This window comes from Microcebus murinus, chromosome 12 (genome assembly GCF_040939455.1).
Source record: "Microcebus murinus isolate Inina chromosome 12, M.murinus_Inina_mat1.0, whole genome shotgun sequence".
NCBI classification, from domain to species: domain Eukaryota; kingdom Metazoa; phylum Chordata; class Mammalia; order Primates; family Cheirogaleidae; genus Microcebus; species Microcebus murinus.
The window spans coordinates 19355209-19380005 of NC_134115.1; the positions used below are offsets into that span (position 1 = coordinate 19355209).

At 39.4% G+C, this 24797-nt stretch overlaps 1 protein-coding gene across 11 annotated transcripts in view; it reads right to left on the reverse strand.

Moving 5' to 3' along the window:
* Nucleotides 1-3824: 3824 nt before the first annotated feature.
* TLE4 (TLE family member 4, transcriptional corepressor) overlaps nt 3825-24797 on the reverse strand; it is a 148467-nt gene continuing 127494 nt past the window's right edge. For all 11 annotated transcript variants that reach the window (XM_012749747.2, XM_012749746.2, XM_012749744.2 and 8 more), the window contains 10 exons: nt 24593-24745; nt 23359-23491; nt 22809-23002; nt 22220-22296; nt 11354-11603; nt 10011-10258; nt 8410-8557; nt 7981-8131; nt 7374-7450; nt 3825-5534 (listed from right to left, as the gene is read on the reverse strand). In XM_012749747.2, coding sequence (XP_012605201.1) covers nt 5427-5534; nt 7374-7450; nt 7981-8131; nt 8410-8557; nt 10011-10258; nt 11354-11603; nt 22220-22296; nt 22809-23002; nt 23359-23491; nt 24593-24745 — 1539 coding nt within the window. In that variant the 3' untranslated portion in view covers nt 3825-5426. The remainder of the gene's footprint in view (nt 5535-7373; nt 7451-7980; nt 8132-8409; nt 8558-10010; nt 10259-11353; nt 11604-22219; nt 22297-22808; nt 23003-23358; nt 23492-24592; nt 24746-24797) is intronic.

Sequence of the window (24797 nt, forward strand, 5' to 3'; positions counted from 1 at the left end):
AATAACGTAGAACTTGTTGGTTCCCAATGTTCTTAGCAACCCCACAAGGGGAAGTTAATGGTATAGGCTTCCTGCCTGTGGCAGTAAGATGCAAGGATCACACACAGGGGACACCTACTCATACAAAAGTGGATACCTGCATTGTATGTGTGGCATTCAGTCCATGACAGGCACGCACAGCAAAGGAACTACTTAAAATACAATTTGTGATTGACCTAAGGGATTTTCAAAAGGTTCTGTGATGCTGACACCTCAGGTCAGTTAATTTATGTGAAACTGAGGGACGAGTAATGAGGTAGAGGCATCTTGAACCCTCCCTTTCCACTTCTGTTCCAAGCTGCCACACTGGACAGATGGCAAAGAAGTCAGGAGCTTTGGGTTCCAAGATGGCTTGTCCCCACAGGAGACACGGATTTGGGTAAATCACTTCTTCTCTGATCCTTGATGCCCTTTTGTGTAATTCAGGAGTCTAGTGTCCACTCTGTCTAGGCCTGCAGTGAGATCAAATGAGACAACTTTCATGAAAACACTTGAGCTCATCATTTTTCTCTGAACTAAAGGCAGCCCTGTGGGAATTCTCCTTCTCTGCAGACCAAATACCTAAGGTCCCAGTTGAGAATTTCCTTTCTCTGGAGAGAAGTAAACTAGAGCCCAGCTCCCCTGCTAATTTCTATCTGGGACTCATAAGATTAAGTCACCTGCTGCCAAAAACCCAAACAAAACTAAAATAGAAAGAAAACAGCAGCTTATAAGGGAAGAGTTCTTTCTACCTTAGGATAAATGCTCTACCATGGAAGGTTTTCTGACACAGGATCCGGTCATCAAAAATAAGCCATCTCCATTATCAGTTCTGAATGTAAGTTTGAAATGAAAGGCAAATAAATGCTATTGTCTCAAAGAATGAGGATGGTTACGAGGTACTCTGCTCCTGCTGATGCCCCAGTGAGAAACTGATGGGCATATGACCCAGACTCTTGTTGATAGCCTCTCTGCAAGCTGCAGAAGCTAGGTAGCTTCAGAAATAAGAGCATCCAAGAATATCAAAGAAATAACTTTTTTGTACTGACATCTTTATAATTTTGTAATTGCTTACTCAATGCTGGACAAAGAATCTCAGAACAAATTCCCTTAAAAGTGCCAAAAGAATCAATTGACAAATGCCCTAAACTGGACATTTGTCCCTAGGAAGAGCACCACTGCAGTGATGTCCAGGTTGAGGCATGCAGGAACTAGCAGAGTCCACAGGTAAGGCTATTACTGAGGGTCTGGCAGTTCAAGAGGCTGGCATGTGCATGGCACCTCCATCCAGAATGCCACCTTCTGGCTGAGGGACATCAGCTGCCCCTGCTCTTGGCTGCAGGATCGCAAATTTCGTGGCTGTGTGTGATGGTTTGAAACCGAGTTTCTGGATACCGTATGACTGTGTAATTCCAACCACTTGCAGGTGTAATGGGGCTGCAGCTAAAGTTTCAGTACACACCATTCCAGAACAAGGCTGGATCTCCTGCAGGCTAACTATGAAGCCACCTTGCTAAAGCAGTGGCCCAAAGTGGGGTGTGTATCCATAAAACTTCTAAAGTCTTAGAGTTCACCACTCTGCAGTTGATCAGCCAGTCTTAGGAAGGTCTTGATGGCTTCTGTAATCTGGGTTTCCTTATCTTGAGAGTTCTATTTAAATAAATTTTCTGCACCACTCTGTTCTCTCATCGGAATTAAGTTTTCCTGGATTCAGAGTGATTTTCCTATCTTTGTTGTTCTTCAGACTCTGCAAGTCCACACGTGAAGAAAAATTATGGTAAACCTAAGAACAGAGTTGAAGCAATTATTTTTAAAATTATAATTACAACATCAAGAACATCAAGACTTCTGTGAAAATCAAGCCAGACCTGAGACTTATATATATATATATATAAAAATTTAAACTGATAAAACCTTGGCTATGAGAGGAAATAGACGCCCACTTGTTTTAAAAAGTTAAGTCTACTTACACATTCATCTCAATTTTTTATCCAGTTCAACAGCCCGTATTTTGGATTTCTTAAGAGAACTAAAGGGCATCACAGATTTGACCCGTCAGACACTAAACAGGAATTCCAACTCCCTGAGGCAGACATTTCCTCCATCTATAGGTGAAAACACATTGTGTACATGTTGTACTTTTTGTGCCAAAGCTATTTTTTACTCCAAAGCTCTATCACCTTTTAAAAGTTTTTAGTAAGAATATACGCAAACTGATTGAAGAATATTTAAAAAATTATAATTACTACATTTCTATGCTTACCACCCTCCCAATCCCAATTCAGCAAACATTACTATAAGCCTGGTACCAAGCTGAGCACTAAAGGAAAAAAGTTGAATATAATCTCTGCTCTGGAGAAGGGGACACAGCAACCAATGGGAGGAGGGGAAATAAAGCTCTCAGTGGAGGCCACACAATGCTGCTGTCCAGACCGTGAGGATGCCACTCTATGAGGGATTGCTACTTTCTCCTCTTCAAAGCCACCCATAAACCAGATGCTCCAGTTAGGGTGACATATGCTCCACCATGTCAGTCCACAAAGCCAACTCTGCTCTGTGTGCCTTACTTGGCTAACCACACCCCCCTTGCCTCCTAGATGCCATTAGTTTTCTGGTGTGTACAGATACACTCAATGCATTGTAGTACCTTCCTCAGACCTGCTTTTGCCTTCAGCTTTCTAAATCTTTGGAATCAACCAGGGACACAAGCTGAGAAAAATCCGAGCTCATGTATAGTTGACTAACATATGTAACAGAAGCCAGCACAGTGCTCTGCAAATAGTAGATATTCAACATTATTCCCTCCCAAGCCAACAAAAAATCCACCATCCTGCCCAGAGACATACCTTTGAAGATGATCACTTACCCCTGTATGTTCTATAGATTTCAATTTTCCAGCTGGCCTTGTCTGACTTGCCTGTAGTCATCCAATGCAGCCCATTCATGGTACTCATACTGCAAGTGCTGCTTCCACTATAGCTGACAAATCCTGCTGAACTCTACTTACTGAGCACTAAAGAGTTAGCTTCTCCTATTTACAGCTGATCACTCCAGACCACTGTGGGGGCTCCCAATCCCTAGCCTTCTATGCTACAGATTCTTAAAATGTCAGATTTTGAATCTCAGGACTTTAGAATTCTTAATTTATGCTCCTCCTTATACCAAATCTTCACACACCCAACCAGCAGCAGCTCAAGAAGCTTGGTGTAAAGATTTCAGTGCATCACATTGGAAATGTTTCCCAAACCCAAATGGCTGGCAATGGTCTATATGGTCTAATGTAAAAGCACTGTTGGTCCCACAGAACTATCTACTATGATGGAACTGTTCTATAAATTTGTGCAGTCCAATGCAGTAGCCATTAGCCACATGTGGCCACTCAACACTTGAAATGTAGTCAGTGTGACTGGTAAACTAGATTTCTAATTTTAATGGAGTTAAATTTAAATATAATAACTACATATGGCTAGTGGTAACCATATTGAACGGTATAGTTTTAAAGTATCAAGATTTTGAGGGACATGATCACTTTCTGTAGACAGTATTTTTACAAACCAAAGAGGTGCTCAATAAATAATTTGAGAGCAATGGGTCACTGATAGTTTCTCTACCACCTATCTTTTCTAGCTCCTCTCAAGTGAAAATAAAACCATAACAAAAAGAGAAACAATTAAAAAAAATCCCACATTACTTTAAAACCAATCTCCCTTGAACAAAATTAGTCATTTTTAATATATGAGTGGTGTAGTCAAAGATTAAAAATAAACTAAAGCCAGCAAAACAAAGAATTAGAAAAATAAGCATACTAGAAGTTATGTATGTTTAATGCTTAAAAGTCTGAATGCACAAACAATCTACCATTATAGAAGTACTGGTGGTCAATACAATGCATTAGAACTATGTACAATGCACAGTTTAGTATCAAAATCTTTCTACACTGTAGAGTTTTACGAAACTGTTAATGACATCAAACACTAAGCACTTAAGACACCATTTTTTTTTTCTGCTACCACATTAGGAACGTCAATGGACAGTCCATTTCAACTTGCAGCATCCATCCATTTCTAGTATGAAATTAAGTAATTTTCTACTTATACAATAAAGTTTATCTACACGGTTCTTTTGATTTTGATCCATAGCAGCAAAGGCACTGTACATCAGCAGATCCACAGACTTAAAAGATTTTTAAAGCATTCAAACAAAAAAAAAATAATAATAAAAAAAGGAGTCACATATTATAGTTTTAACAGCAACAACAACAACATAAAAGATAACACAATGTTTCTGGCACAATGGCACAGCCTGTGTCCATTTCAGGGACATCCAACTAAGACATGGAAAGAACCGGAGGTAAAGAAAGCAAGTCCTCATCCCAGGAGAGTCCGTTCTTTGTGTTTTTCAGAGGGAGGTCTCTGCAAACCCTCCTCTACTGTCCTTGTTTTGTAAAAGACTTGACTTGCCCAGCGGTGGGAGTCCTTCCCCGTATCTGTGCAGCTCCCAAAGAGCATGCCACAAAATAGCCATAATTTCTGTAATAACAAAACTGCCCAAAGATATATATCTCCCTTTGCAAAGAAACGTGGCAAAAATATCCAGAAGGGATTAAGTTCTCTCTTTGAGGCCAATTTAATTTGTTCATCTGTCTATAATACAATAAAAAAGGGAACTAAAAACATATTACAAAGACACTTGTCAACAAGTCAAAAAAAGAAAAAAGAAAAAAGTCCAATGACTTTTATCAAATATCATCTAAAGCTATAGATATACTGGTTAAAGTTGTCTAAATAGACCCAAATGAATATGACTTGGCCTGTCATGTTCTAATTGTTCAGCCAAATTTCCAAACATCTTTGAAATAAGTAGAAAACAAAAACAAAAAACCTAATAACAACACAGCAACATATTGCTTCCATGTATAATTATACATTTCACATCTCTATATAGTTATTAGTCTACATTTAGTGACATTTTTAATCAATTATTTTAAACCTTCCTTTCCCCTCCTTTGCCAAAAAAAGGGGGGAGGGGTATCAAATACAACGCACCTTCATTATCAATGCAGGAGCAGACAGCTTTATTTAGTCAGTCATTGTTAGAAAGCCTTCTTTAAACAAAATAAATATATTACAGATATAATACATAATTAAAGATTCCGTTCACTGTTAAGTATGCTTATTCCATGTTCTTCCAAGTAGATAGCTGAAGATTTGGTATCACAGGTTTTAATGAGTATTCACAATTCAACAGCAAGTAGGAAGTTGGGTCAAGGGAGGGGATTAAACTTCACAACTGCAATGAGTATTTGAAATCCTTGGTTTTAGATGCGAGGGCAGGGGGTGAACAAAAAAAAAAATGATAGAGCAAAGTGCTACAAGGAGAAGGAGTCCAGTTTGCATGAAGATTTGTCCTTAATAAATAACTTCATAAACCGTGGCCTTCTTATCCCCAGAGCCAGTGACAATATATTTGTCATCCACAGAGATGTCACAGCTAAGCACCGATGAGGATTCTTTGGACTAGGAAAGAAACAGATAATCAAAAACGTTAAATATTGGAAGAAAATCCCACGAGTACGGAGAGGCAGGTCTGGAGGACTTGGGAGCAAATGCAAATAGAACATGCTCACTGACTAATAGAAGCCACCATTGGGGAAAGGCAAGCACAGCACTGCCTTAAAATGACAGAGCTGTATGGGATCCACTGTGGGCATCACCCTCACCAGGTTAGCCTAGAAGCTCTGGCACTGGGGACATCAGGTAGGCAGGCAGGTCAATGACAGGAGCACCTCTGCTGGTGAAGCAGGGCCCTATTTCAAACCATATTCTCCAGGAAGTAAAGAGCGTGCGATTAGTGTGAAAAGCCCTCAACTTCAGTCAGACGGCTTGGATTTAGGCTGAGCTGTGGAATGCTGGACAGGTCACTTAACCCGTCTGAGCCTCAGTTTCCTTACAATGGCAAATAGGTTAAGACATTTTACCTGCCTACTGCCTCAGAGACATGCAGCTGAGTTCAGATGGGATAATAGATGAGAAGCAAGAAACAGCATTGAAAACACCACATTTAAAAAAATGAAGAAGGGAAAAATATTCCTAGTAAAAAGCCTATGTTCTTACTGTAGAAACATGATACAAACTTGCAAGAGGAAAGAGGTTCAATAGTTGGAAAGAAAAATGTACCACACTTAGAGAATTTGTATAAAATGTTCAATTATACTATGAAGTAGTCAATGTTAACTTTTAACTGAATTGTACTCATTAAAAAAAAAAAAACACAAGATTTTAATCAGGACTCTGAATACTTTAAACACTTAAAAATATATGTATGACATGCAGTTGCAAACCCACTTCCAGTGTTTCTCAAACTTTTAAAATCACAATTAATAAACAATTTGAATTCACAACCTAGTACACACATAAGATATATACTTATGCTTACTATAAAAGATACTCTCTAATTTAAAAAAATATATATTTTTAAATGGCAAGTAGGGACCATCTAAAAGGCTGTGATCCACAACATGAAAAACAGTTTATTAAATTATAAGCCTATGACAGCAACAATCAGCTATTTTTGTCCTACTGATTATCTTGCATATTTCCAGTCTATATACATGTTTCAGATTTAACTAATCTACTTTATGACTTAATACCTCTTGGTCAAGAAAACTGCAAATCTATTATTTATGAAAAAACAACACTAGAAGATAACATCCTTAATTATATAAGGCTAAAAAAGCCAAGTCTTTATTTAGCTTGCTTATGAAATTCTCACATATCAGTAAGAGAGAGAAGAGACTGTGTATTTATATGCGTGTTTATGTGTACTGTGTCTACAATTTGGTCCTTCTACAGATAATTACATAAAAGAAATAAAGTTCCACCAAATCAACAGGTAGAATAAAAGTTTATAAAATTAATTAGGATTTGTCAAACTATTCCTGAATAACTTCTTCAGAAAAAAAAATAAAAAAACTAATACTAACAAGAGTATATTATAGCTAAATGCTCAACTTTTAAAATAAGACATTTAAAAAGACACACACACAGTTTACAGAAGACATAAAACCTCTACTCTAACATGTAAAAAGGAACCTAGGATGAAGAGGTGAACAGTGCACTGGGCAGCCCCAGCTCTGGCCTCAGAGAACGAGGGAGACTTTCCCCCGCTCCAGTGCTGTGACTCTTAACCTCCCTCGTACAGTTTTCTTCTCTGCACAATGGGAATAATACCGGCTCCGACTTCCCAAGCCACTTACGTACATTATTAATCTGAGAGAATGCACAGAGGGAGTTTGGTTGAACAACTGCCATGCAGCGAGCACATGGTAAGCAGAAGCTAAACAAGCTCAGTGTTACCTGGAATATACTGGCCCCATAAGGTGTTCTCCAGGCATTCAGAAGGTTGTCCTTTCCAGTGCTTACAAACCATTTGCCTATAAGAAAATGGTTTTGAAAAAGGCAGTGTTTGTGTTACTTTGTCAGACACTCAAGAATTAGCTTTACAGAGCACCAAACTACTCACAGAGAAATCATCCATTTGTAAGAAACATCCATTTGTAAGCAACAAAAGTGATCATTTATTTTATTTTAGAATCTTAAAGAGTTCAGTCCTTCAAAATAACAGACAGGCCTCTTCTTTTTACACACTCAACTTGTAGCTAGATTTAATTACAACCTTCTCACACCCTTTTGCTGATCATACTTTTCACATATTCTTTTCACTTCAAAAATAAAGCATACCTTCCAGGATTTAATGAGCATTTATACTTATGATAGGGATAAAATGGAATAATGCCAGAAAACTGCATGGCATTAGAAAAGCAGGCAGGTATAAGGACGTAACACAGTTCTGAAGAGGGCCACGTTAACAAACGAACTAAAGGACCTGACTTGGAATGAAACCACAGGAAGGTGGAAGGAACAATTCTGGATGACAGAAAATGGACAGAAGCAGCTTACTTACCACAGTGGGCAAACTTCAGCGACAGCACACAGCTCTCATGAAGATGTAGCTGGTATTTGTCTGGCTTGGTGACATGCAACACTTCCACGTTACTGTTCTCCATCCCCACTGCGAGCCACTCTCCGGTTGGGCAGTAGCCCAGAGAAAAGATCTAGAATTAAAACAGGTTAACGGTGACTATGGTGGACATGCTTCATTTAACCAGTAGGTACTGTCTCTACTTAAATTATGAAGGAGATCAAGATAATTTGAATCAAACAGAAAGAAATTAAAGTCAAAAGGGTGATCCCAAAATAGTAAGATCTCAAAGTGATTAATCCAGAGTCAAAAGTGACATCACCACATGGTAAGTGAACTGCGCCTTCTTCTAGTATATCATATGTTTCCTCAAACTATGTCTCGAAAGTGTCACGGGCGCACAGACCGTACCTGGGAGGTGAAGTCGTGCTGCTGCAGCTGGCGCCCTTCTCGCAGGTCCCAGGACCTGACAGTGTTGTCCAAACCGCCCGTCCAGAGCTTGGTGCCATCATTAGAAATGTCAATACAGCTGGCTCCGTCTGTGTGGCCCTGGAATTGCCTGAAAATGTCAAAATGGAGGGAAAGCCCTTGAAAAGTTAGTTTTTAATTGAACTCAAATTACAATTCCCTGATGATTCAATTGCAATACAGGCCTTATTTGTAGATTTCATTTTGATTTATTATGTTTTCAAATTATTCAAAGTAATAACAAAGCATATATGAGGAATTAAAGTTTAATTTAGATGCTAAATTTCCTGTACTTTCTGTTTATTTTTAAATATTTAGGAAGTGCTTCAAATTACTCTTCCATTAAAACATGATTGATATTACTGATGGAAAAAAAATCTCTAAATAAGTTAACAAAAGAAAACATACACCTACACATATAGAATATGAACTAATCAAAGATGTTCTGAGACCTATTCTATCACTGTGATATGAAAGAGAGAATTTAATTTTCCCTTCTGCAAAGAACTGGGGACAGCACAGGAAGCAGATCAAGTCCTGCAGTGAGCAGCAACATGCCTGTGGGTGGCTGTGCAGGACAGAAAGGCATGCTCTCAAGTAAGGCACGTGGAAAGACACTGGGTGTGAGCTACTGCCCCAGGAATCACTCCTGGTAAAATGTACAAAAGACACTGGAGGAAGAAGGGGTCTGAAGCAGCTCTTCATCAAAGAAAGCCCTACCCATAAGCAACAAAAGCGATCATTTATTTTATTTTAGAATCTTAAGAGTTCAGTCCTTCAAAATAACAGACAGGCCTATTCTTTTTACACACTCAACTTGTAGCTAGATTTAATTACAACCTTCTCATACCCTTTTGCTGATCATACTACCCCTTTCTTGCTGATCTCTTAGAGTGTTTGACATTTGGAGACTTGTTTCAGGGCTTTACCTGCCAACACCGACCTACCAATACTGATCCTTTACAATCTCATTTGTTATGTCTATCCATTCTGAAAAGTGGAACTAGATAATCTACACCCAACACAGTGCCTGGGCCCCATGGTAATTGCTAAATACTTTACTGAAGGAATGGACATGTCAGATCCATATGGCATCCAGGATAGCACTATGCACCATGAATCTTCTCATTGAGAATCTCTCAACAGTAATGGCTAGCAAGCAGATGGCAAACAATGTCTAACGAGCTCGAGGTCATGGGAACCTTATGGATGCTGATCTATATCAAACTGACCTCATTTTTTAAAAAACAGAAATTGGTGGTGCTTAGTATAATGTTAAAAAGAAAGAAGAAAAAAAAAACTCTTATAAAGTTCAAATAGTCAAAAGAAGGAAGATTTCACATTCATAATTTGTTTGTGACATCTTAAAATAGACCTGTTCTTAACAATTTTTAGTAAGATAATTTATATTTCATCTATTTTCTCTCTCTTCTCTCTCTTATATACACACACACACACACACACACATGAACACGCACGCACTTTGGCACAATTTGGTAAAATCAGCTCCTCCTCACAACCCATAATGGGTCCTGCCTACCTACCTCACCAGCGTCTGGTTGTGCAGATCCCACACGGCGATGTTGCCGTCGCTGCAGCACGAGAAGCAGACCTTGGAATCGGGGCTGATGGCCAGGGCGTAGCAGGCGGGGGCCGAGGACGTCAGCTCTGCCTTGATGCGCGGGGTCGGAGCCGCCAGGTCCCAGATGGACAGAGTGCTGGCCTCCCCGCCAACAATTAGGGTGCGACCATCAGGGAGCAATCTGCAGGAGCGGATGTAGTTATCCCTGTTCTGTAGAGACAAAAACCATCAAGAGATTACTCATGAGGAAAGGAAAACAGCATTAACATGAGAGCAGAAATCCATAAAAGTATTGTGTTCCCTCCTGGTTTAATGAGCCATTTATACTTACGACAATGATAAAGTGGATTAATGTTAGAAAATTACATGAAATTAGGGAAGTACTTAAACTTGATCTACAAACCTTAGTACTGAGCTATTTAATCTTAATTAGCATCAAAATGCAAAGATCTAGACCCACTCTCACCACGACCAAATTAACCAACTTGCCTGTGTCATCTGCACACACAGATACACATGTACACTAATGTAGGAGCTCTCCCAGTCCTGGAGGACCCACACCTGAAAGCCTGGCCTTCTCAGACTCAGCTCTGCTACTGAAAGGTCCCATTACTACTGCCAAGAAAGTGTCAGGAAGGTAAAGACACCTGGCAGTCTGTTCCTTTTGCCTGGCCTTGCATTATACAACTAAAGGGCATCATGGGTTTGATGAAGCTGCACCATTCAGAAGCCAGACTCCATTCAAGGGATGTTAAGTAACAGGAAAAAAAAATCCTCCCAGCTCATGAGGTTACAAGAATCTTATGTACATTTAATTATGTTAAATTGATCTAGCCTTATGCTACTGCAAAAATTCTACTACTGGTATAAGGGAAGAAAACCAAACTGAAATTTCCTAAGTAACTCAAGGATAAAGGCCAATGAAGCAGCTAACGGGCTATCCTGGCACTTGCCACATGAAGTAGCAGGTTACTCTTTACATGTGACAGATAATGATATCTGAAACTATCCTCTGGGCTCTTAATTTTCTTAACTATTAGATAGGAAAACAACTGGTTTGGCCTTTACACATGGGAGGCAGGGTTAATGAAAACTGGTTCATGTGCCACACATGAAGAACCAGATCATTCTGCCTCAAGGGATTGAAAGAAGACACACCTCCAAGTGAAAGACCACAAACCACCTATGACCAACTACCCTCCTGGGATCAATACTGTGTGGATTTGCTTGTATATACAGTTCTCCCACTATCTCTTCCTGTCCTCTGAATGAAAGCCTAAGTCTTATTCATCCATGTTCACTCACCAGACAGTCGAGCTGAGAGACAGGACTCTTATTGCCAGGGTGGCTGATGTCCCAGACCTTGACGCAGCCCTTCCCGCCCGTGTACACGTGTCTCGTGGGGTTGCTGATGGTCACCGCACACACCACCTCCCCGTGGTTGAGCGTGTTGATCTGGCGAGCGTGGCGGGGGATGCCGGGTCCGATGAGGGCGTCAGGGGGAAAGGGGACGGGCTGCATCTGGCCGTCTGCACTAACGTGGAAGGAGTACGCTCTAAGGCAAGGGAGAGGAGAAAAGGTAGGAAGAGAAAGATGCAAAAAAATGTTACTTAACTGTTCAGTGTAATGAGATGAAAAATAAAATATTTTCAGTGTCACCTGTGATTTGTAAACAAGTCAAATTTACCCATACAGTGGGAAAAAACGTGATTTTCAGAGTCATACAGCTAAATTTATGATCAAATCTCAGACTGACTCTTTATACTAGCTGCTGTGTGACACCAGTAGTTATTTAGCTTCCTCTGATCTTTAGTTCTAATCTCTAAAATGAAGAGAATGCTTTCTACAAATCAGAGAATTAAATGAGGCAACCAGTATCAAGTACAGCTCCGGCCTTTTCAGGGGCACTCTGCGAACTTGCATTGCCTTCTACTTGGGTGAATCACAGGCCTGTAATGAAATTTTGCCTCTAGCTCACTCTAAGCAAGTGACTTACTAGTGGAGATAGATAAGCCAAGGTTTCTAGGCTTACATTTTGAAATGGCAGATGCGCCCCCTCCCCCAAAAGATAAAACTTTATGTTAATACCTTGATCAGACCTGACAATTACAAATCCAAGTAAATCCAAGTAAAGCCAAATGGAATGAGAACCTGAAAAAACATCCCAGGTGATAGCCCCAAATTTCCCTGAGAATGAGTAGCTATCAGCTGCTTCTTCTCTCGTTCATCTCCAGGGAAAGCCCTCAGGTTGTGGAAGCATTTGGTTCTAACACACAGCTTAAGTCAGAGTACATCTCTCAACAGACTCATCTTTATTTTAAGGGCACTAAAGTCAGGGAGGGACTAGTGAGGCTGCTGTGATGCACACTGGGTTTCTGGAAGCAGGAGATGCCAGCGGCGGGTGGGAGGCAGCTTGGCCTGTCCTGGGGGCTACCGCAGGCAATAGCCCATTTTCAAAATTATGTCATTCTATGTTGGCATGGAGGTTGGGAATGTGCTCTGCTTATGGGAAGAAGTTTACAACAGACAGACGTACCAAGAAGAAAGTACTATGGATGCACAAAGAACAGGAACTTAGATCAAATCGCAGAAAAGATTGTGGATCAAACTAAAACAGTTTATGATTCCTTAATGTAAAAATCTACAGGCTGGTCACATTCATCAAAATTCAGCCCATTACTGAGGGGGCTGATCAACCACCTGAGTGTTCCCCAGAAAAGATGAAGTGTGCGCTGTGGCTGCGGAAGATGTGAGCACAGATAGTAGAGAGCTTTTGTTTTCTCTGTACACTACAGAGAGCTGTAGAAAAAAGTAATGTCAGACTTGCTGAGGAGGAAGGAGGTGGGCAGCTGGGAAGCCAATGGGTAGAAGACATTCTTTGGGTCAAAATAACAGGACTGAAAGACACACTGGACATATGACCTGAGAAAGGGATAACGAGTAGGACTTTAGGGCTTAGAACCTGGGTAACTACCAGACCACACTAACTAGTGAAATGACAGGGACCAATAACTCAGGGGTGCACGGGGACATATGTGAGGAGGTAAAGGATTTGGTTTTCTTGGACTTGAGGGAAGATGGAAATCCAAACAGCTATGATTCAGGAGAAAGATCAGATTAGAAATCATCCAAAAAGAATAGAAATTGAAGCTAAGGGGGGAGAAAAAATAATCCTGAAGCAGATTATGTTGTGGGAAGTGTACTAGATGTGGAATCTAAGAGAATGCTGACATCAGGAATTCCTGGCAAGAGCAGTCAGGGAAGGAAATTACCAATAGAGACAAGGAAGTGGAGGGGTGGGGGGAGACACAGTCAATCACATGACAGTTTACTAAGAGTTCATCCAGTTAACATGTATTTCTTGAGCATCCCAGCATGCCAAGCACTATAGTGAGGACTGGGCAAGAAAGAAACCCACACACCCTGTTCTGAAGTCACAGCGTGGGGTGGAGGGCACATTCATGAGTGAGAGGCTCACTTAAAAAACTATTGAAATATCAGATGGTCAGTGCTATCAACAATTCCACTATACTCTGGGAATTTAAAGTGAAGAAGACAGGGAAAATGGCAATGGGGGCTGCATTTTCTAATGGGCATTAATTATCTAAAGACAGAATGATGATAAGGAGTATGGCAAATATGAAGGCGACATGAAAGAGCATGTTTATTATCCATTTATTCAGCAAATATTTAAATGTATCATATGTTCTAGGTAAGGGGTAGGGGATGTGACCTTCTAGGTTCTCAAGTGTAGCCTGAATTCAAATTTTACAAAACAAAACCTTTTGTTTTAATTAATACCTTTTTATTCATCTTTTATATTTTTATTTTTAAAATGAACGTATTTAAAATACCAAAGAATTAAGTTTCAATGAAATAATCCTCCCAGATTGACTGGCACAATTAGAACATTAGTAAGCCATAAGGGCTAAACTGATGGCTGCTATGCTCACCATCTAGTTCTAACTTCCCCCGCCTGACTGGCACCACGACTGCACGAGGCTGGTTAGTGAGTCGAGTATGTCTGTCTGTTACCAGCTTTTGACAACAGTGCGCTGTGTTTCTGTTTGTGGAATTTGTAAATAGTTGCACAGATCAACAGTATTTTTAAATTCTGTCTGCTTAACAGCCCATTATGTCAAAGAAGACCAAGAGAACACTGAAGGAAGAAAACAGATTTTATAATGAGGATTGGAAATTGCAATATTATCTTGTTTCTGCTAAAGATGATTTGCTTGCTCTGTGATACTGAAATATCAACAACAAAAAAATTCAATGCTCATCAGCATTATAACACTCATAAGGACCACAAATATTTTAAATTAGAGGGAGAGGCACGAAAGGCTGTATAGCAGAAATTAAAGGATGAAAGCAAAAGCAAAGACAATTCTTTCAAGCAGCAGTAAGACCTGGAAATAATGCAACAGAAGCAACTTATAAAGTAGATTATATACTTGGCAGAAAAAAGGGAAGCCATCCCGTGATGCAGAAATTGTGAAAGAATGCATTCTCTAAGTTGTGTAGGATGCTGAGACCCCAATGACATTTCAAAGTACAAATAACTGCCTCTTTTCAAGGAGAACCATAACTCATCAGCCGTATGAAATAGGCTCAATAGAACAACTTCATGCAATACTTCAAAAGGAAAATATTATTCGATTGCTTTGGATGAATCAACTAATATTACTGACTTGGCACAGGTTTTATACTTCATTTGGGACATAACAGAAGAATTTCTTCTTTATGAAGAGTTACTCGCTTTGGGCACTCTTGTGAACAGAACACACTGCGAATAGGTATCTTCAACAATTTCCAACATAAGTATCATGAAGTTGGACTGAATTTGGTAAATTTAGTGAGAATACGTACAGATGGTGTACCTTCCATGACAGGAAAATATGAAGGCTTTATTGCACAGATAAAAAGAATATTAACAGATCCAGATGCTCTCATTTTTCTTCATTGTTATCTTGTGTCAGCAAAATCTCTGTGCTAAAGCTACTATTTTAAGTGACACTTTGCTACAAGTTTTAAGTATTGTTAACTATATTTATGCAAATGCAACACAGCATCATCAGTTTCATAACATGTTAAAGTTGAACAATAAGGTATTCAGTGTGGATTTGTTATATCATACTAAAGTGTGTTGACTACGGCACAGGCAGGTTTTAGTCAAAATTTTCTCTACGAGATCAGATAGTTAAATCTTACAAAGAACAGAATCAGCAATGTGAATTATTAAAAGATGATTTCTATTGGAATGCACCATTTCTGTGTGAGATGTAAATCAAAACAACTTGAATATTTCCTTGCAAGGTAAAACTAAGGCTACATATGATACAGACCATGCTGCAACCAAAATGCAAAAAATCCAAGCATTTTGAAAAATGCTTTTGAAAAAAGCTATTTTTTATCAAAATACTTGTTCAAAAGGAGATTTTGGATGATATATGTGAATCGTTTGAAGAATATGCAGTTGTTGGCTGGCCACGGTGGCTCATGCCTGTAATCCTAGCACTCAGGGAGGCCGAGGCGAGCGTCACAAATGACAGCTGAAACTGTGGGCCTTCATGCTGCAACCAAATATTCAAATATTTTCCAACAAAAAATAGGCACAATAAAGTCATTAAAAGGTTAGTTAACTTTAAAATTAACACATACTTTTCATTTGTTAAAATTACTAAGTACACAGATTTTTTACAAAATAATGCATATTTTAAAGTATGTCTAATTGAAGTTTCTTGAATGTTGCCTTATTTTATTATAGCTAAATTAATGAGGCCTTCCAACATGAAACATGTCCCCACGCCTGAACCCCTAGGTGTTCAGGTGCTGTAGAATTCAAGGTGAACAACAGAGACAAAGTCCCTGCCCTTACACTAGTCTACATCCTAAAAGAGAAAACAGATTAATAAATAAATAGGTTAAGTAACCTTAGACAGTGGTAAATGCTGTCACACACACACACAGAGTTTCAGATAAAAAAGAGTAAAAGTGCATTAAGAGTGGTGGTTGGGGATTGCTCTCTGAGGAGACAGCACAGGAGCTGAGACCTGGAGGAAGGACACGGGCCTTAAACACATGGAGAGAGGAATATGTCAACGAGTGGGAATAGCAAATGCAAAGACCTTGAAGCGGAACAAGCAAGGAGGCCAGAGTGCACCCAGTAGCGAGTGACAGGATATGAGACTGAAGGGAGAGGTAGGGGCCAGACTATAAAGGGCCTTGTAGACTGTGATGAGGAATGTGGATATTATTTGGAGTAAAACAAGAAGCCATTTGAGACTTGTGTAAGGGAGTGACATGATTCATTTAACATTCTGAAATAATCTTCTGGTTGTTAGGTGAATAAATTGTAGGTGGCAGAATAAAGAACAACTAGTCAGGCGGCTATTGCAGCTATCTGGGGAGAAGCCAGTGACTAGGGACTGGGAGACAGAATTAGAAACAGAATTTGGAATTGAAAGGATCATTCTGGCTGGGTGGAGGCACAGAAGTTGCATTGTATGGAATGCTTGGATTCTGGAGGTGACACAGTTAGGGGTGATTAACAAGCTCTTCTTTGTGAGCCTGTAAATACAGGTAACTAAAGTCAAGTAGAGCAGATATTCACTAGAGATGAGATGGTCCAAGAACCAAGATGAGGTTACTGGGGGAGGGATATGGGTACCAGAGTCAACCAGGATGATGGCAGGCTCTGAATGAAAGACTCTTAAGCCATGTGTCAAGTCTTTAACATATTGGAGAAATATCCCCAATCAAGGTAGAAGGGGGGCAGTCAAATGGCACAAGCCTGAAAGGAACAGGGTTTTCACAAAAGGGTAGAGGAGTTCTCTTTTAGAAGAGGCTGGGGAAGGTGGGACAACCATAGCCCTTATCGACGCCCACACTGGCTCTGAGGCCAGTGAATGAAATGCAATGTCACCCCTTAAAGGGCTGCAGGTGAAGGGGTGACCGCAGGAGAAAGCCAGGTTTCAGTCTAAGTAAGGATGGGGAGGCAATAATGCTCATAAAGAAAGGCTGAGATTCTAAGGGATGACAACTGAGAAAAAGGCTAATCGATTTAGCAATTAAGAGGTCATGAAGACTAAATCTTAAAGGAAAGGAAAAAAAGGTTATTCCAAGTTTAGATGGTGTTATACATTCTTAATGATAATTTATTTGAAAAGACATTCGGTACTCCCCTCCAGAATCACTAAATGGTTTTTTAAAGAGCCTTGAGAATTTAAATAGTTAAGAAACCAGGCACACAATTCTTTCAAGGTCTTCAAAAGGACATTCTTCAACTCAACCACAACCACTCTGTGAGCACCTACTATGTTCCTGGAACTTCCTTTTAAAGAGTTCAGGTGATTTTCAAGAGCTTGCTTTATTAAGGACATAATATGGCCTTCTGTTTGCTATTAGTATATGTAAAAGACATTCAGATTAGAAAGAATAAAGCTCTAGTACATACTTATTATCAGATTTCAACAAGCTCTGTGCTTGTTAACTAGCAAAGAGTCCGGGAATGTGCATGGTCATGTGAATGGTCAACATTTCTAGGAATCAGAGAAACAGACTCAAAGACTATTCTCTTTCTATCCCATTAAATGCATCACTATGTACCAAGTACCTCCTAGCCATATACCCTGACATAAAGTCAAGCTAACGATACAAAATTAGCTGAGGCACCTGGCCTTGCCCACAACTGGCTTATAATCTAGGAAGTATGATGAGACAAATATAGAAGTGACTATGTGGTTTAAAAAGAAAATGAAAAGTTTCTGTTTCATGACAGACATGGTACTAGAGATGGGTTTTAAAGAATGAAAGGATTTCACCAAGGAGTGAGGAACATGGAAGACACAATATAGATGCTCAGAATAGAAGAGAACGAGGACTCCAAAAAATGAGGTGAAATGATCCAGGAAATCCCTGGACTGGTTTTAATCCAAGAATTTATTTACTTAACAACCCCATAATAAGTGGGTAGAGGAGCTGGCTAAGCACAGTCTGATGAAATAAATATACAAGATCTATATATCAATATAATACTCAGTATATCACTATATCAATATAATGCTACAAAAGGGAGGGCTGGGGAGAATGCCAGGCTGAGAACTTCCCAGAATTTGCTGAAGGGTTGTTTTTTTTTTTTTTGGGGGGGGGGGGGAAGAGGTGTGACATTACTGGGCAAAGCCATTCATAAAATAAACTTGGTAGCAAGAAGTAGCATGGACAGGAGGAATCGTAAATAATTATTCCAATAATCTAGGAAAGAGGTCCAATAATCTAGGGGAGACTTGTACTAGGCAAGGGCAATGATGACAATCTAGAAGGAAGAGTGGACATAACATTCTGTAGGACTTAATTTACAAGCTGTGAGAAGGGAGTCAAAAGTAACTGAGTTTCTGAGCTCAGGAGACAAGAAACAGGGTACTTAACAAAAAACAGGTGGGGGAAGGGCAAATTGGGAGGACGACTTAGTCTACAAACGTACTTTCTGAATATAATCAATTTGAGATCCAAGTAACACACACTTTCTAGTTATCTGAGATGTCGAACAAATAATGAGAAACACGGGCTAAAGGGAGAGGGTACAGGGAGTCAGAGAAAAACAATGACCTACACTCCCCCCAACACACACACACCACATGGTGACAAGAACAGAAGACAGTTGAGGAAAATGTTAAGTTTGGACTTCTGATAAAACATCATTTTGTGCAGTCCCAGCACCTGCAATTCCCTCTTTTTAAAACATGTGCACTGAAGTCATTATTTTAACTCGATCATTTGATGAACACCTAGAATATCTGAAGAAGGTCCTTGGGTTTCCCATTTTATCCCTCTCTAACAGGCCCCGTTCTGTTATGCTGCACTCATCTCTCTCATGATGCAGAACACCTCCAGATTTTCAGTGTCTCACAAAATGGGATTAGACCTTGAATTCACAATTAAAGGCCTGGCTATTGTACTTTATGAAGTATAATAGAAAGCTAGGTTCTAAGTAGCATAGGAACACAAGTTAGTAAAAACCATCAACAAGTATTTGTTGCCGACTATGTTATCAAGTATTATTCCCATCTTGAAAATCTTGCTTTATAAAAACAAACAAATGTAACAGAAAGATTTCTGAATTGTGAGCAGCCTGGGACTCATTAACTTGAGAGCTTTTGCTTGTGCTGCATTCACATGTGGTAACACATACAATTAGTACTGTGGTTTTCATCAAATACTTATACACCATTCACAGAAGTCTCATTTTTAGTAGTCGGTGAGGGAGAAAGTCCATTTTTGGCTTATGTTGAAATTAAACTACATTGTCATTCCAATTACATATGGAGTGGAACCTCTGCTAATTCACCTGAATAGACAAGAGGATCCAATGTGAATTATCAAATAAATGCTACTTTATTCATTAGTTTGGAACAAGCGTTTAATTATAATTTTTGATACTATCTAGCAATTCATTTTGTAAAAATAATTAGGACAGAGATGCACAACTGTTATAAGTCTTCCTGGAGAAAGGCAGTTACTTTGAGTGTATGCAGTAGAAGAAGCCACTAGGTGATTTATAATGTTTTATGTTTTAACATACTTTAAAGTTTTCTGTTGAAAAATATGCACAAGACAAAGTCTCACAATTCTGTATCTTATGATCTGGAGAGCCACATAATCATTATAATCATTCTGCTATAAAAATCTATAATAAAAGTATATTACCTCTATATGCATACAAATGACTGTGAACTTAGATGTCTTGATGGCCTCTTACATAAAGACATGCCAGTGACAGAAAACATGGAATCTAATTACTCAATCAAATCTTCTTCCTCACATCCCTGGTTCACGGATGTGTTGAGAGCCTAGCACAGCTCACAAAGTTAAGAAACTATGTGAAGTCACTCCTCCGTGGTCCACTGGCAGAGTCAAAATTCAAACTTCAATCTGTCACACTTCTGAACCCATATTCCGTTGACCACATCACATGTTTTTTGGTATTCCTTGTGAACTGTCATTTGCCAATAGCATCACATGTGACTCTATCACTCCCATGTACAAAATTCTCAATAATCTTCTAATTTGTTAACCTACCCAAAAGGATCTTAGGCATTTTATAAAGCCAAAAGTCAAGACTGGAGGAAGGAAGGGAGCTCAGTTCCAGGCTCAGCAGCACCACCTGAGTCAGACCAGCTGTAATTCTACAGCAGTTTAACTGGCCAGAACCCCCAAACGAAGACCGTCATTGCTTCCCTAAATATATCTAACAAACACACTTAGACTCCTTGTCGCCTCGGAGCAGCAGCTGAGGCAAAAAGCATCACCTCATTCTCTCTAATTATGCTATAGCTCTGGGTACAACTGCTGGTTACCTAAGTGGTAACTCGGAAAAGGGGATGGTACTTCTTCCCTTAAGGAACTCTTTTATCTCCCCTACAAATTGATATGAAACTCATAGGTATTTGAATCATTATTTGATTAATCCCTATGATCTTGTTATTTAGTCACTGCTTGAAATACACTCAACTTTCACCTTCAAATATAGCAGAGTTCTTGGTCAACAAGACTTGTCAGTCAACAACTATTTGCTGAACACACACAGGTACACAGAATTTTATGCTAATTGGTATTTATACCTTCAACTCTCAAGGAACTCAAAATCTAATTTGTCTTGTCTTCCTTATTAATCAGTCAAATATTTACTGAGCAACTTGACTATGGAGCCTGCATTGTGTTTGATGCAATGAGGAAGTTTAGTTAGGGTAGAGTCTACAGAGAAGTTACAAAAGGAGGAACCAAGAATCTGATTCATCAGATGGAAAGTAAAGAAAGGGTCAAGGTCAGGCCATGTTCAACACCGAGGGGACAGGGAACATGGGAAGAAAAAGAGGATACACAAGCAGCACCAGGGTGACAACTGCCTGAGTATGAGGTAGTGAATATATAAGCAGGGAGGTCAGAGAAGACATGGCATATGTCCATTCATTCATTCAATGAACAAATATATATTGTGAGTACCACGAATCAGGTGCCACTATAGGCAGTGGAGTAACTTCTATAACTGAATAGTAGAAAGTTCTGCTCTGCTCCCACATAGTCAAGTGGGGAGAGACAGATGATGCTACAAATAAGCATAAAAAATGTAGAGGAATAGGAAAGAATAATAGTGAGGAAGGGAGAGAGGGACGATAGGGTTGTCAGGGCACAATATTCTTGTAAGATGACACCTTAGAGAACTAAGACAATAAGACATTGAAAAATGTTATAGGAATAAGGACTTTTGAGAACAAATGACTTAAAGCAGGCAAACCTCTAGGAGACAGGGCCTTTAACTGCTCTTGAGGGTCAAGTGTGGATATTACTGAAACTAGGAGGTGGTATGTGTATGCACATATAGTGACAGAGGATATACCCATGAAAAAAGTGATGCAAATAAACATATGCATGTGACTAACAAAGCAAGGAGGGTCTGCAGGGGATGCTTCCCAAAAGAGGAGAGAGAAAGCCAGCTGGAATTTTTAAGGAAGGGCCAGCGTTACTTTATAGTAAAAGTCTTCCTATCTGGGAAGATGAAGCCAATAAGCAGAGAGCTTAGGAAGCAATAAAAAAGTGTACTGGATTAAAACGAAGGATGTGAAATGAGATACAGTGAGAGATCAGAATGTACAAGAGGAGGCTGGAATGACTGGTGTGTTGTGTTCCGTCTGTCATGACTCAAGGGGACTGTGAATACAGAGTCTAGATGCCCAGCACAAAGTACAAGAGGCCGATTGAGCAAGTCACTTTTTCTGAAAACAGAATTGAGCATAACTGCACTTATTTCCTTTCAGCTTTTGAAGTTTGGCATGTCTTCTCCCAATGTATTCAAATTTTGAGCATCCAAATTCACACATAATAATCAGACTTTTTGAACAAAGAATTGCCTTGAAATCAGCAATAGATATAGAGAAGACCTGACTGCTGGAGATACCTCTGCAATTTGCATTTCCATATTAAAGCTCAAGATTTTAAACTGAACATACAAAACCCCATTTCATTACCTCTTTTCTTGTGCTAAGCAAAATGAAAAACACTTTGCAAGGTAAAAAATGCAAACCACCCCCAATACTGTCTAGCAGGGCTCAAAGTCAGGGGCCAGCAAGGGACCAGGGCTTGGCATGCAGAGTACAAAGACACAAAAGTACTTACGGTTTTCCTCCTGGAATGCCTGTCAGGTTTGGAGGTATTGCTGGCACACGCATGTGATGATGCGGATCAAACCCCACCTAGAATTTTTCCAAGCAAAAACAACAGAAACACACAAAGTTACATTAACCTATTTCATCCTACTTAAAATCTATTCTAAAATTTGGGAGAACATATCCCTTAAAAATAAGATTTTAGATATATATATAAAAGTATTTAATGATGAAATGCCAGGCTGTTTAGGATGGAAATGTACTTAAGAGATGTACATGAAAAAATATTATACTAATAATTATTGAAGCTCAAGATAGAAACAGAGGGTTCATTATATTCCTTATACTACGTGATCTAATTTTGTAGGTTTAAAATTTCCAAAATAATAGTAATTTTTTTAAAGGACATACAATAAAGAAAAAAACTCCCTTACCTTACAAAACAAATGGATTTCAACATGTAATTACCTGTAACTTAATTTATAAAAACACACAAATCCCTCTCTAAATACCTCATATTATATAAACTACATTCAAACAATATGTATGACAAGTCTCCGTGCTCTGAAATATCATTTTGCAAAAGCCCACAAACATACCACCGGTGACCTCCCGTAGGCGGCAGCAGCGGCGGCGGCGGCTGCAGCCGCGCTCATCTGAGGGGAGATGTTGTGCAGCCCAGCGTAGGCAGCTCCGGGGCTGGTTAGCTCTCCATTCATGCCAGCATGGGGCACAATCCCAAATGGGGTTGGATATGGACAAGGTACTGCCATCGGGGTCCTTAGGCTCGAGGCTGCAGACCAACATGGAAGGAAGAAAGAAAAAAATCCAAGAACATAGGAAACAGTGTTGAAGACATTCTTAAATACATTAAAAATTAGAATCCACAGTTCAAATGAGCTTATTTTAATATTCTCAAAAGTCACTCAAGGCTTCAGAGGAATTCTTTCATTTGCCTTATTTTATTGAACACCCACCACGTGCCAGACAGGGTTGGTGACAGGCACTTGGTTCAGGTTAAACAACTTTGTCTAATCATCATTCAATACTGGTCATTAGTACTTTTAATGTATTACTCTCTTTCAATTGCTTTAAATTCTTTAAAGACAGAAGAATAATATATAGAAATGATTTTTTTTCCTTACTAACCCAAGGGGTCGACTCCTGGTGGTTTTCCAGGTACAGGCCTCAATCCAGGAGTGGAGTTACTGCCTGGGGTAGGTGCATCAGTTCGTGGAGTAGGGGTATTGGACTTTGAAACAGGAGTAGTAGATTTTTCATTCTAACAAGAGATATAAAGAAATGTATCAGTAATTAGAACATGGTTTTAACAATGATATTAAACATTAAAAAAGGTAAAGAAAAGAAAAAGGAAAAGAAAAACAGGAGAGAAAGAAGAGAAATGGAGAAGGTTCTTCAGCTTGGGTCATTCATTTCTAGGAAGCTGTTCTGAATCAGAGGCAGAAGGAGGCTGGCAAAGCATGATTCCCTGACTGTGACTGACCATTTGCTGGTGGCTTTGGTAAAGACTGAGTGGTTTAACCTTGGGCTCCTGGTGGATTGCTCACATCACAAACGACTTCCTGGTTAACAGGTCCCCTTAGAAAAAAGACTCAATCCTGAATCATCAGACAGACTCAGTGCACAGAAGGCCAACAGAAAACAACAGGAAAAAAAAAAAACTTAATCTAGCCCTCTGTCTGACATATCCCCCTAATTTGCAGACAAATTGAGGGATTTCCTTTCCTTTAGCTGTGAATTCCAGAAGTTATTTGAAAACTAGTTCGCCCTTTTTTTTTTAGATGTTATGTTACAAGGAAATAACTGGTGAGGATAAAAGACGATACACCATGCAAAAATGCAATTAACTACACAGACACAGAAGAAAAGGGTGCAGAGATTATCCTGACTCATGAACAAGTTCATTTCTGCATTTGAGATTTGTGGTGTGAGTCAAGGTAGATGTTTGTAAATGACAGATTGCTTTTTAGATAGGAAGGGAAAATTATTACAGTGATATGTAGCCCGGTAATTCAAACAAAGGTAGCAACAAAATCACATCCAAGCCCTAAACTAAATTTACCATAAAAACTGAGCCAACAAAACCATCCCTGTAACCCCAGTGTACATTTTTCATCTTCATTAAGAAAGATCCCTCTCCTATCTTTGCAAAAAGAATCACAAAACAAACACCCATTGCTGATAAAGTTAGTAAACTTACTCTGCTCCAAACATGACTTTTGTCAATACTGAACATACATGTATATTTAGAAATAAAAGTCTTAGAGAAAAATGTGAAAAATATAAAAATTTAAAAAAAAATCAAACACAAATATCACCTAGAAACTGACACCACTGAGAAAGATGGTAAAGAGCTGCTTACAAGGCTAAGTTCTTTGGATTTGGAGGAAGGAGTACTGCTGGAAGATGCAATAGAGGCTGGACTAATCGGGGCATCTTTCTTGAGCAGGCGTGTCTTGTCCAGGCCATTCTCTCTTGGGGAATGTGCTGGGCTCCCTCGAGGGGAAGATGGATCCTACAAAGGAACATCATGGGTAGTAATGCAGCATAGCACATTCACAATGCTG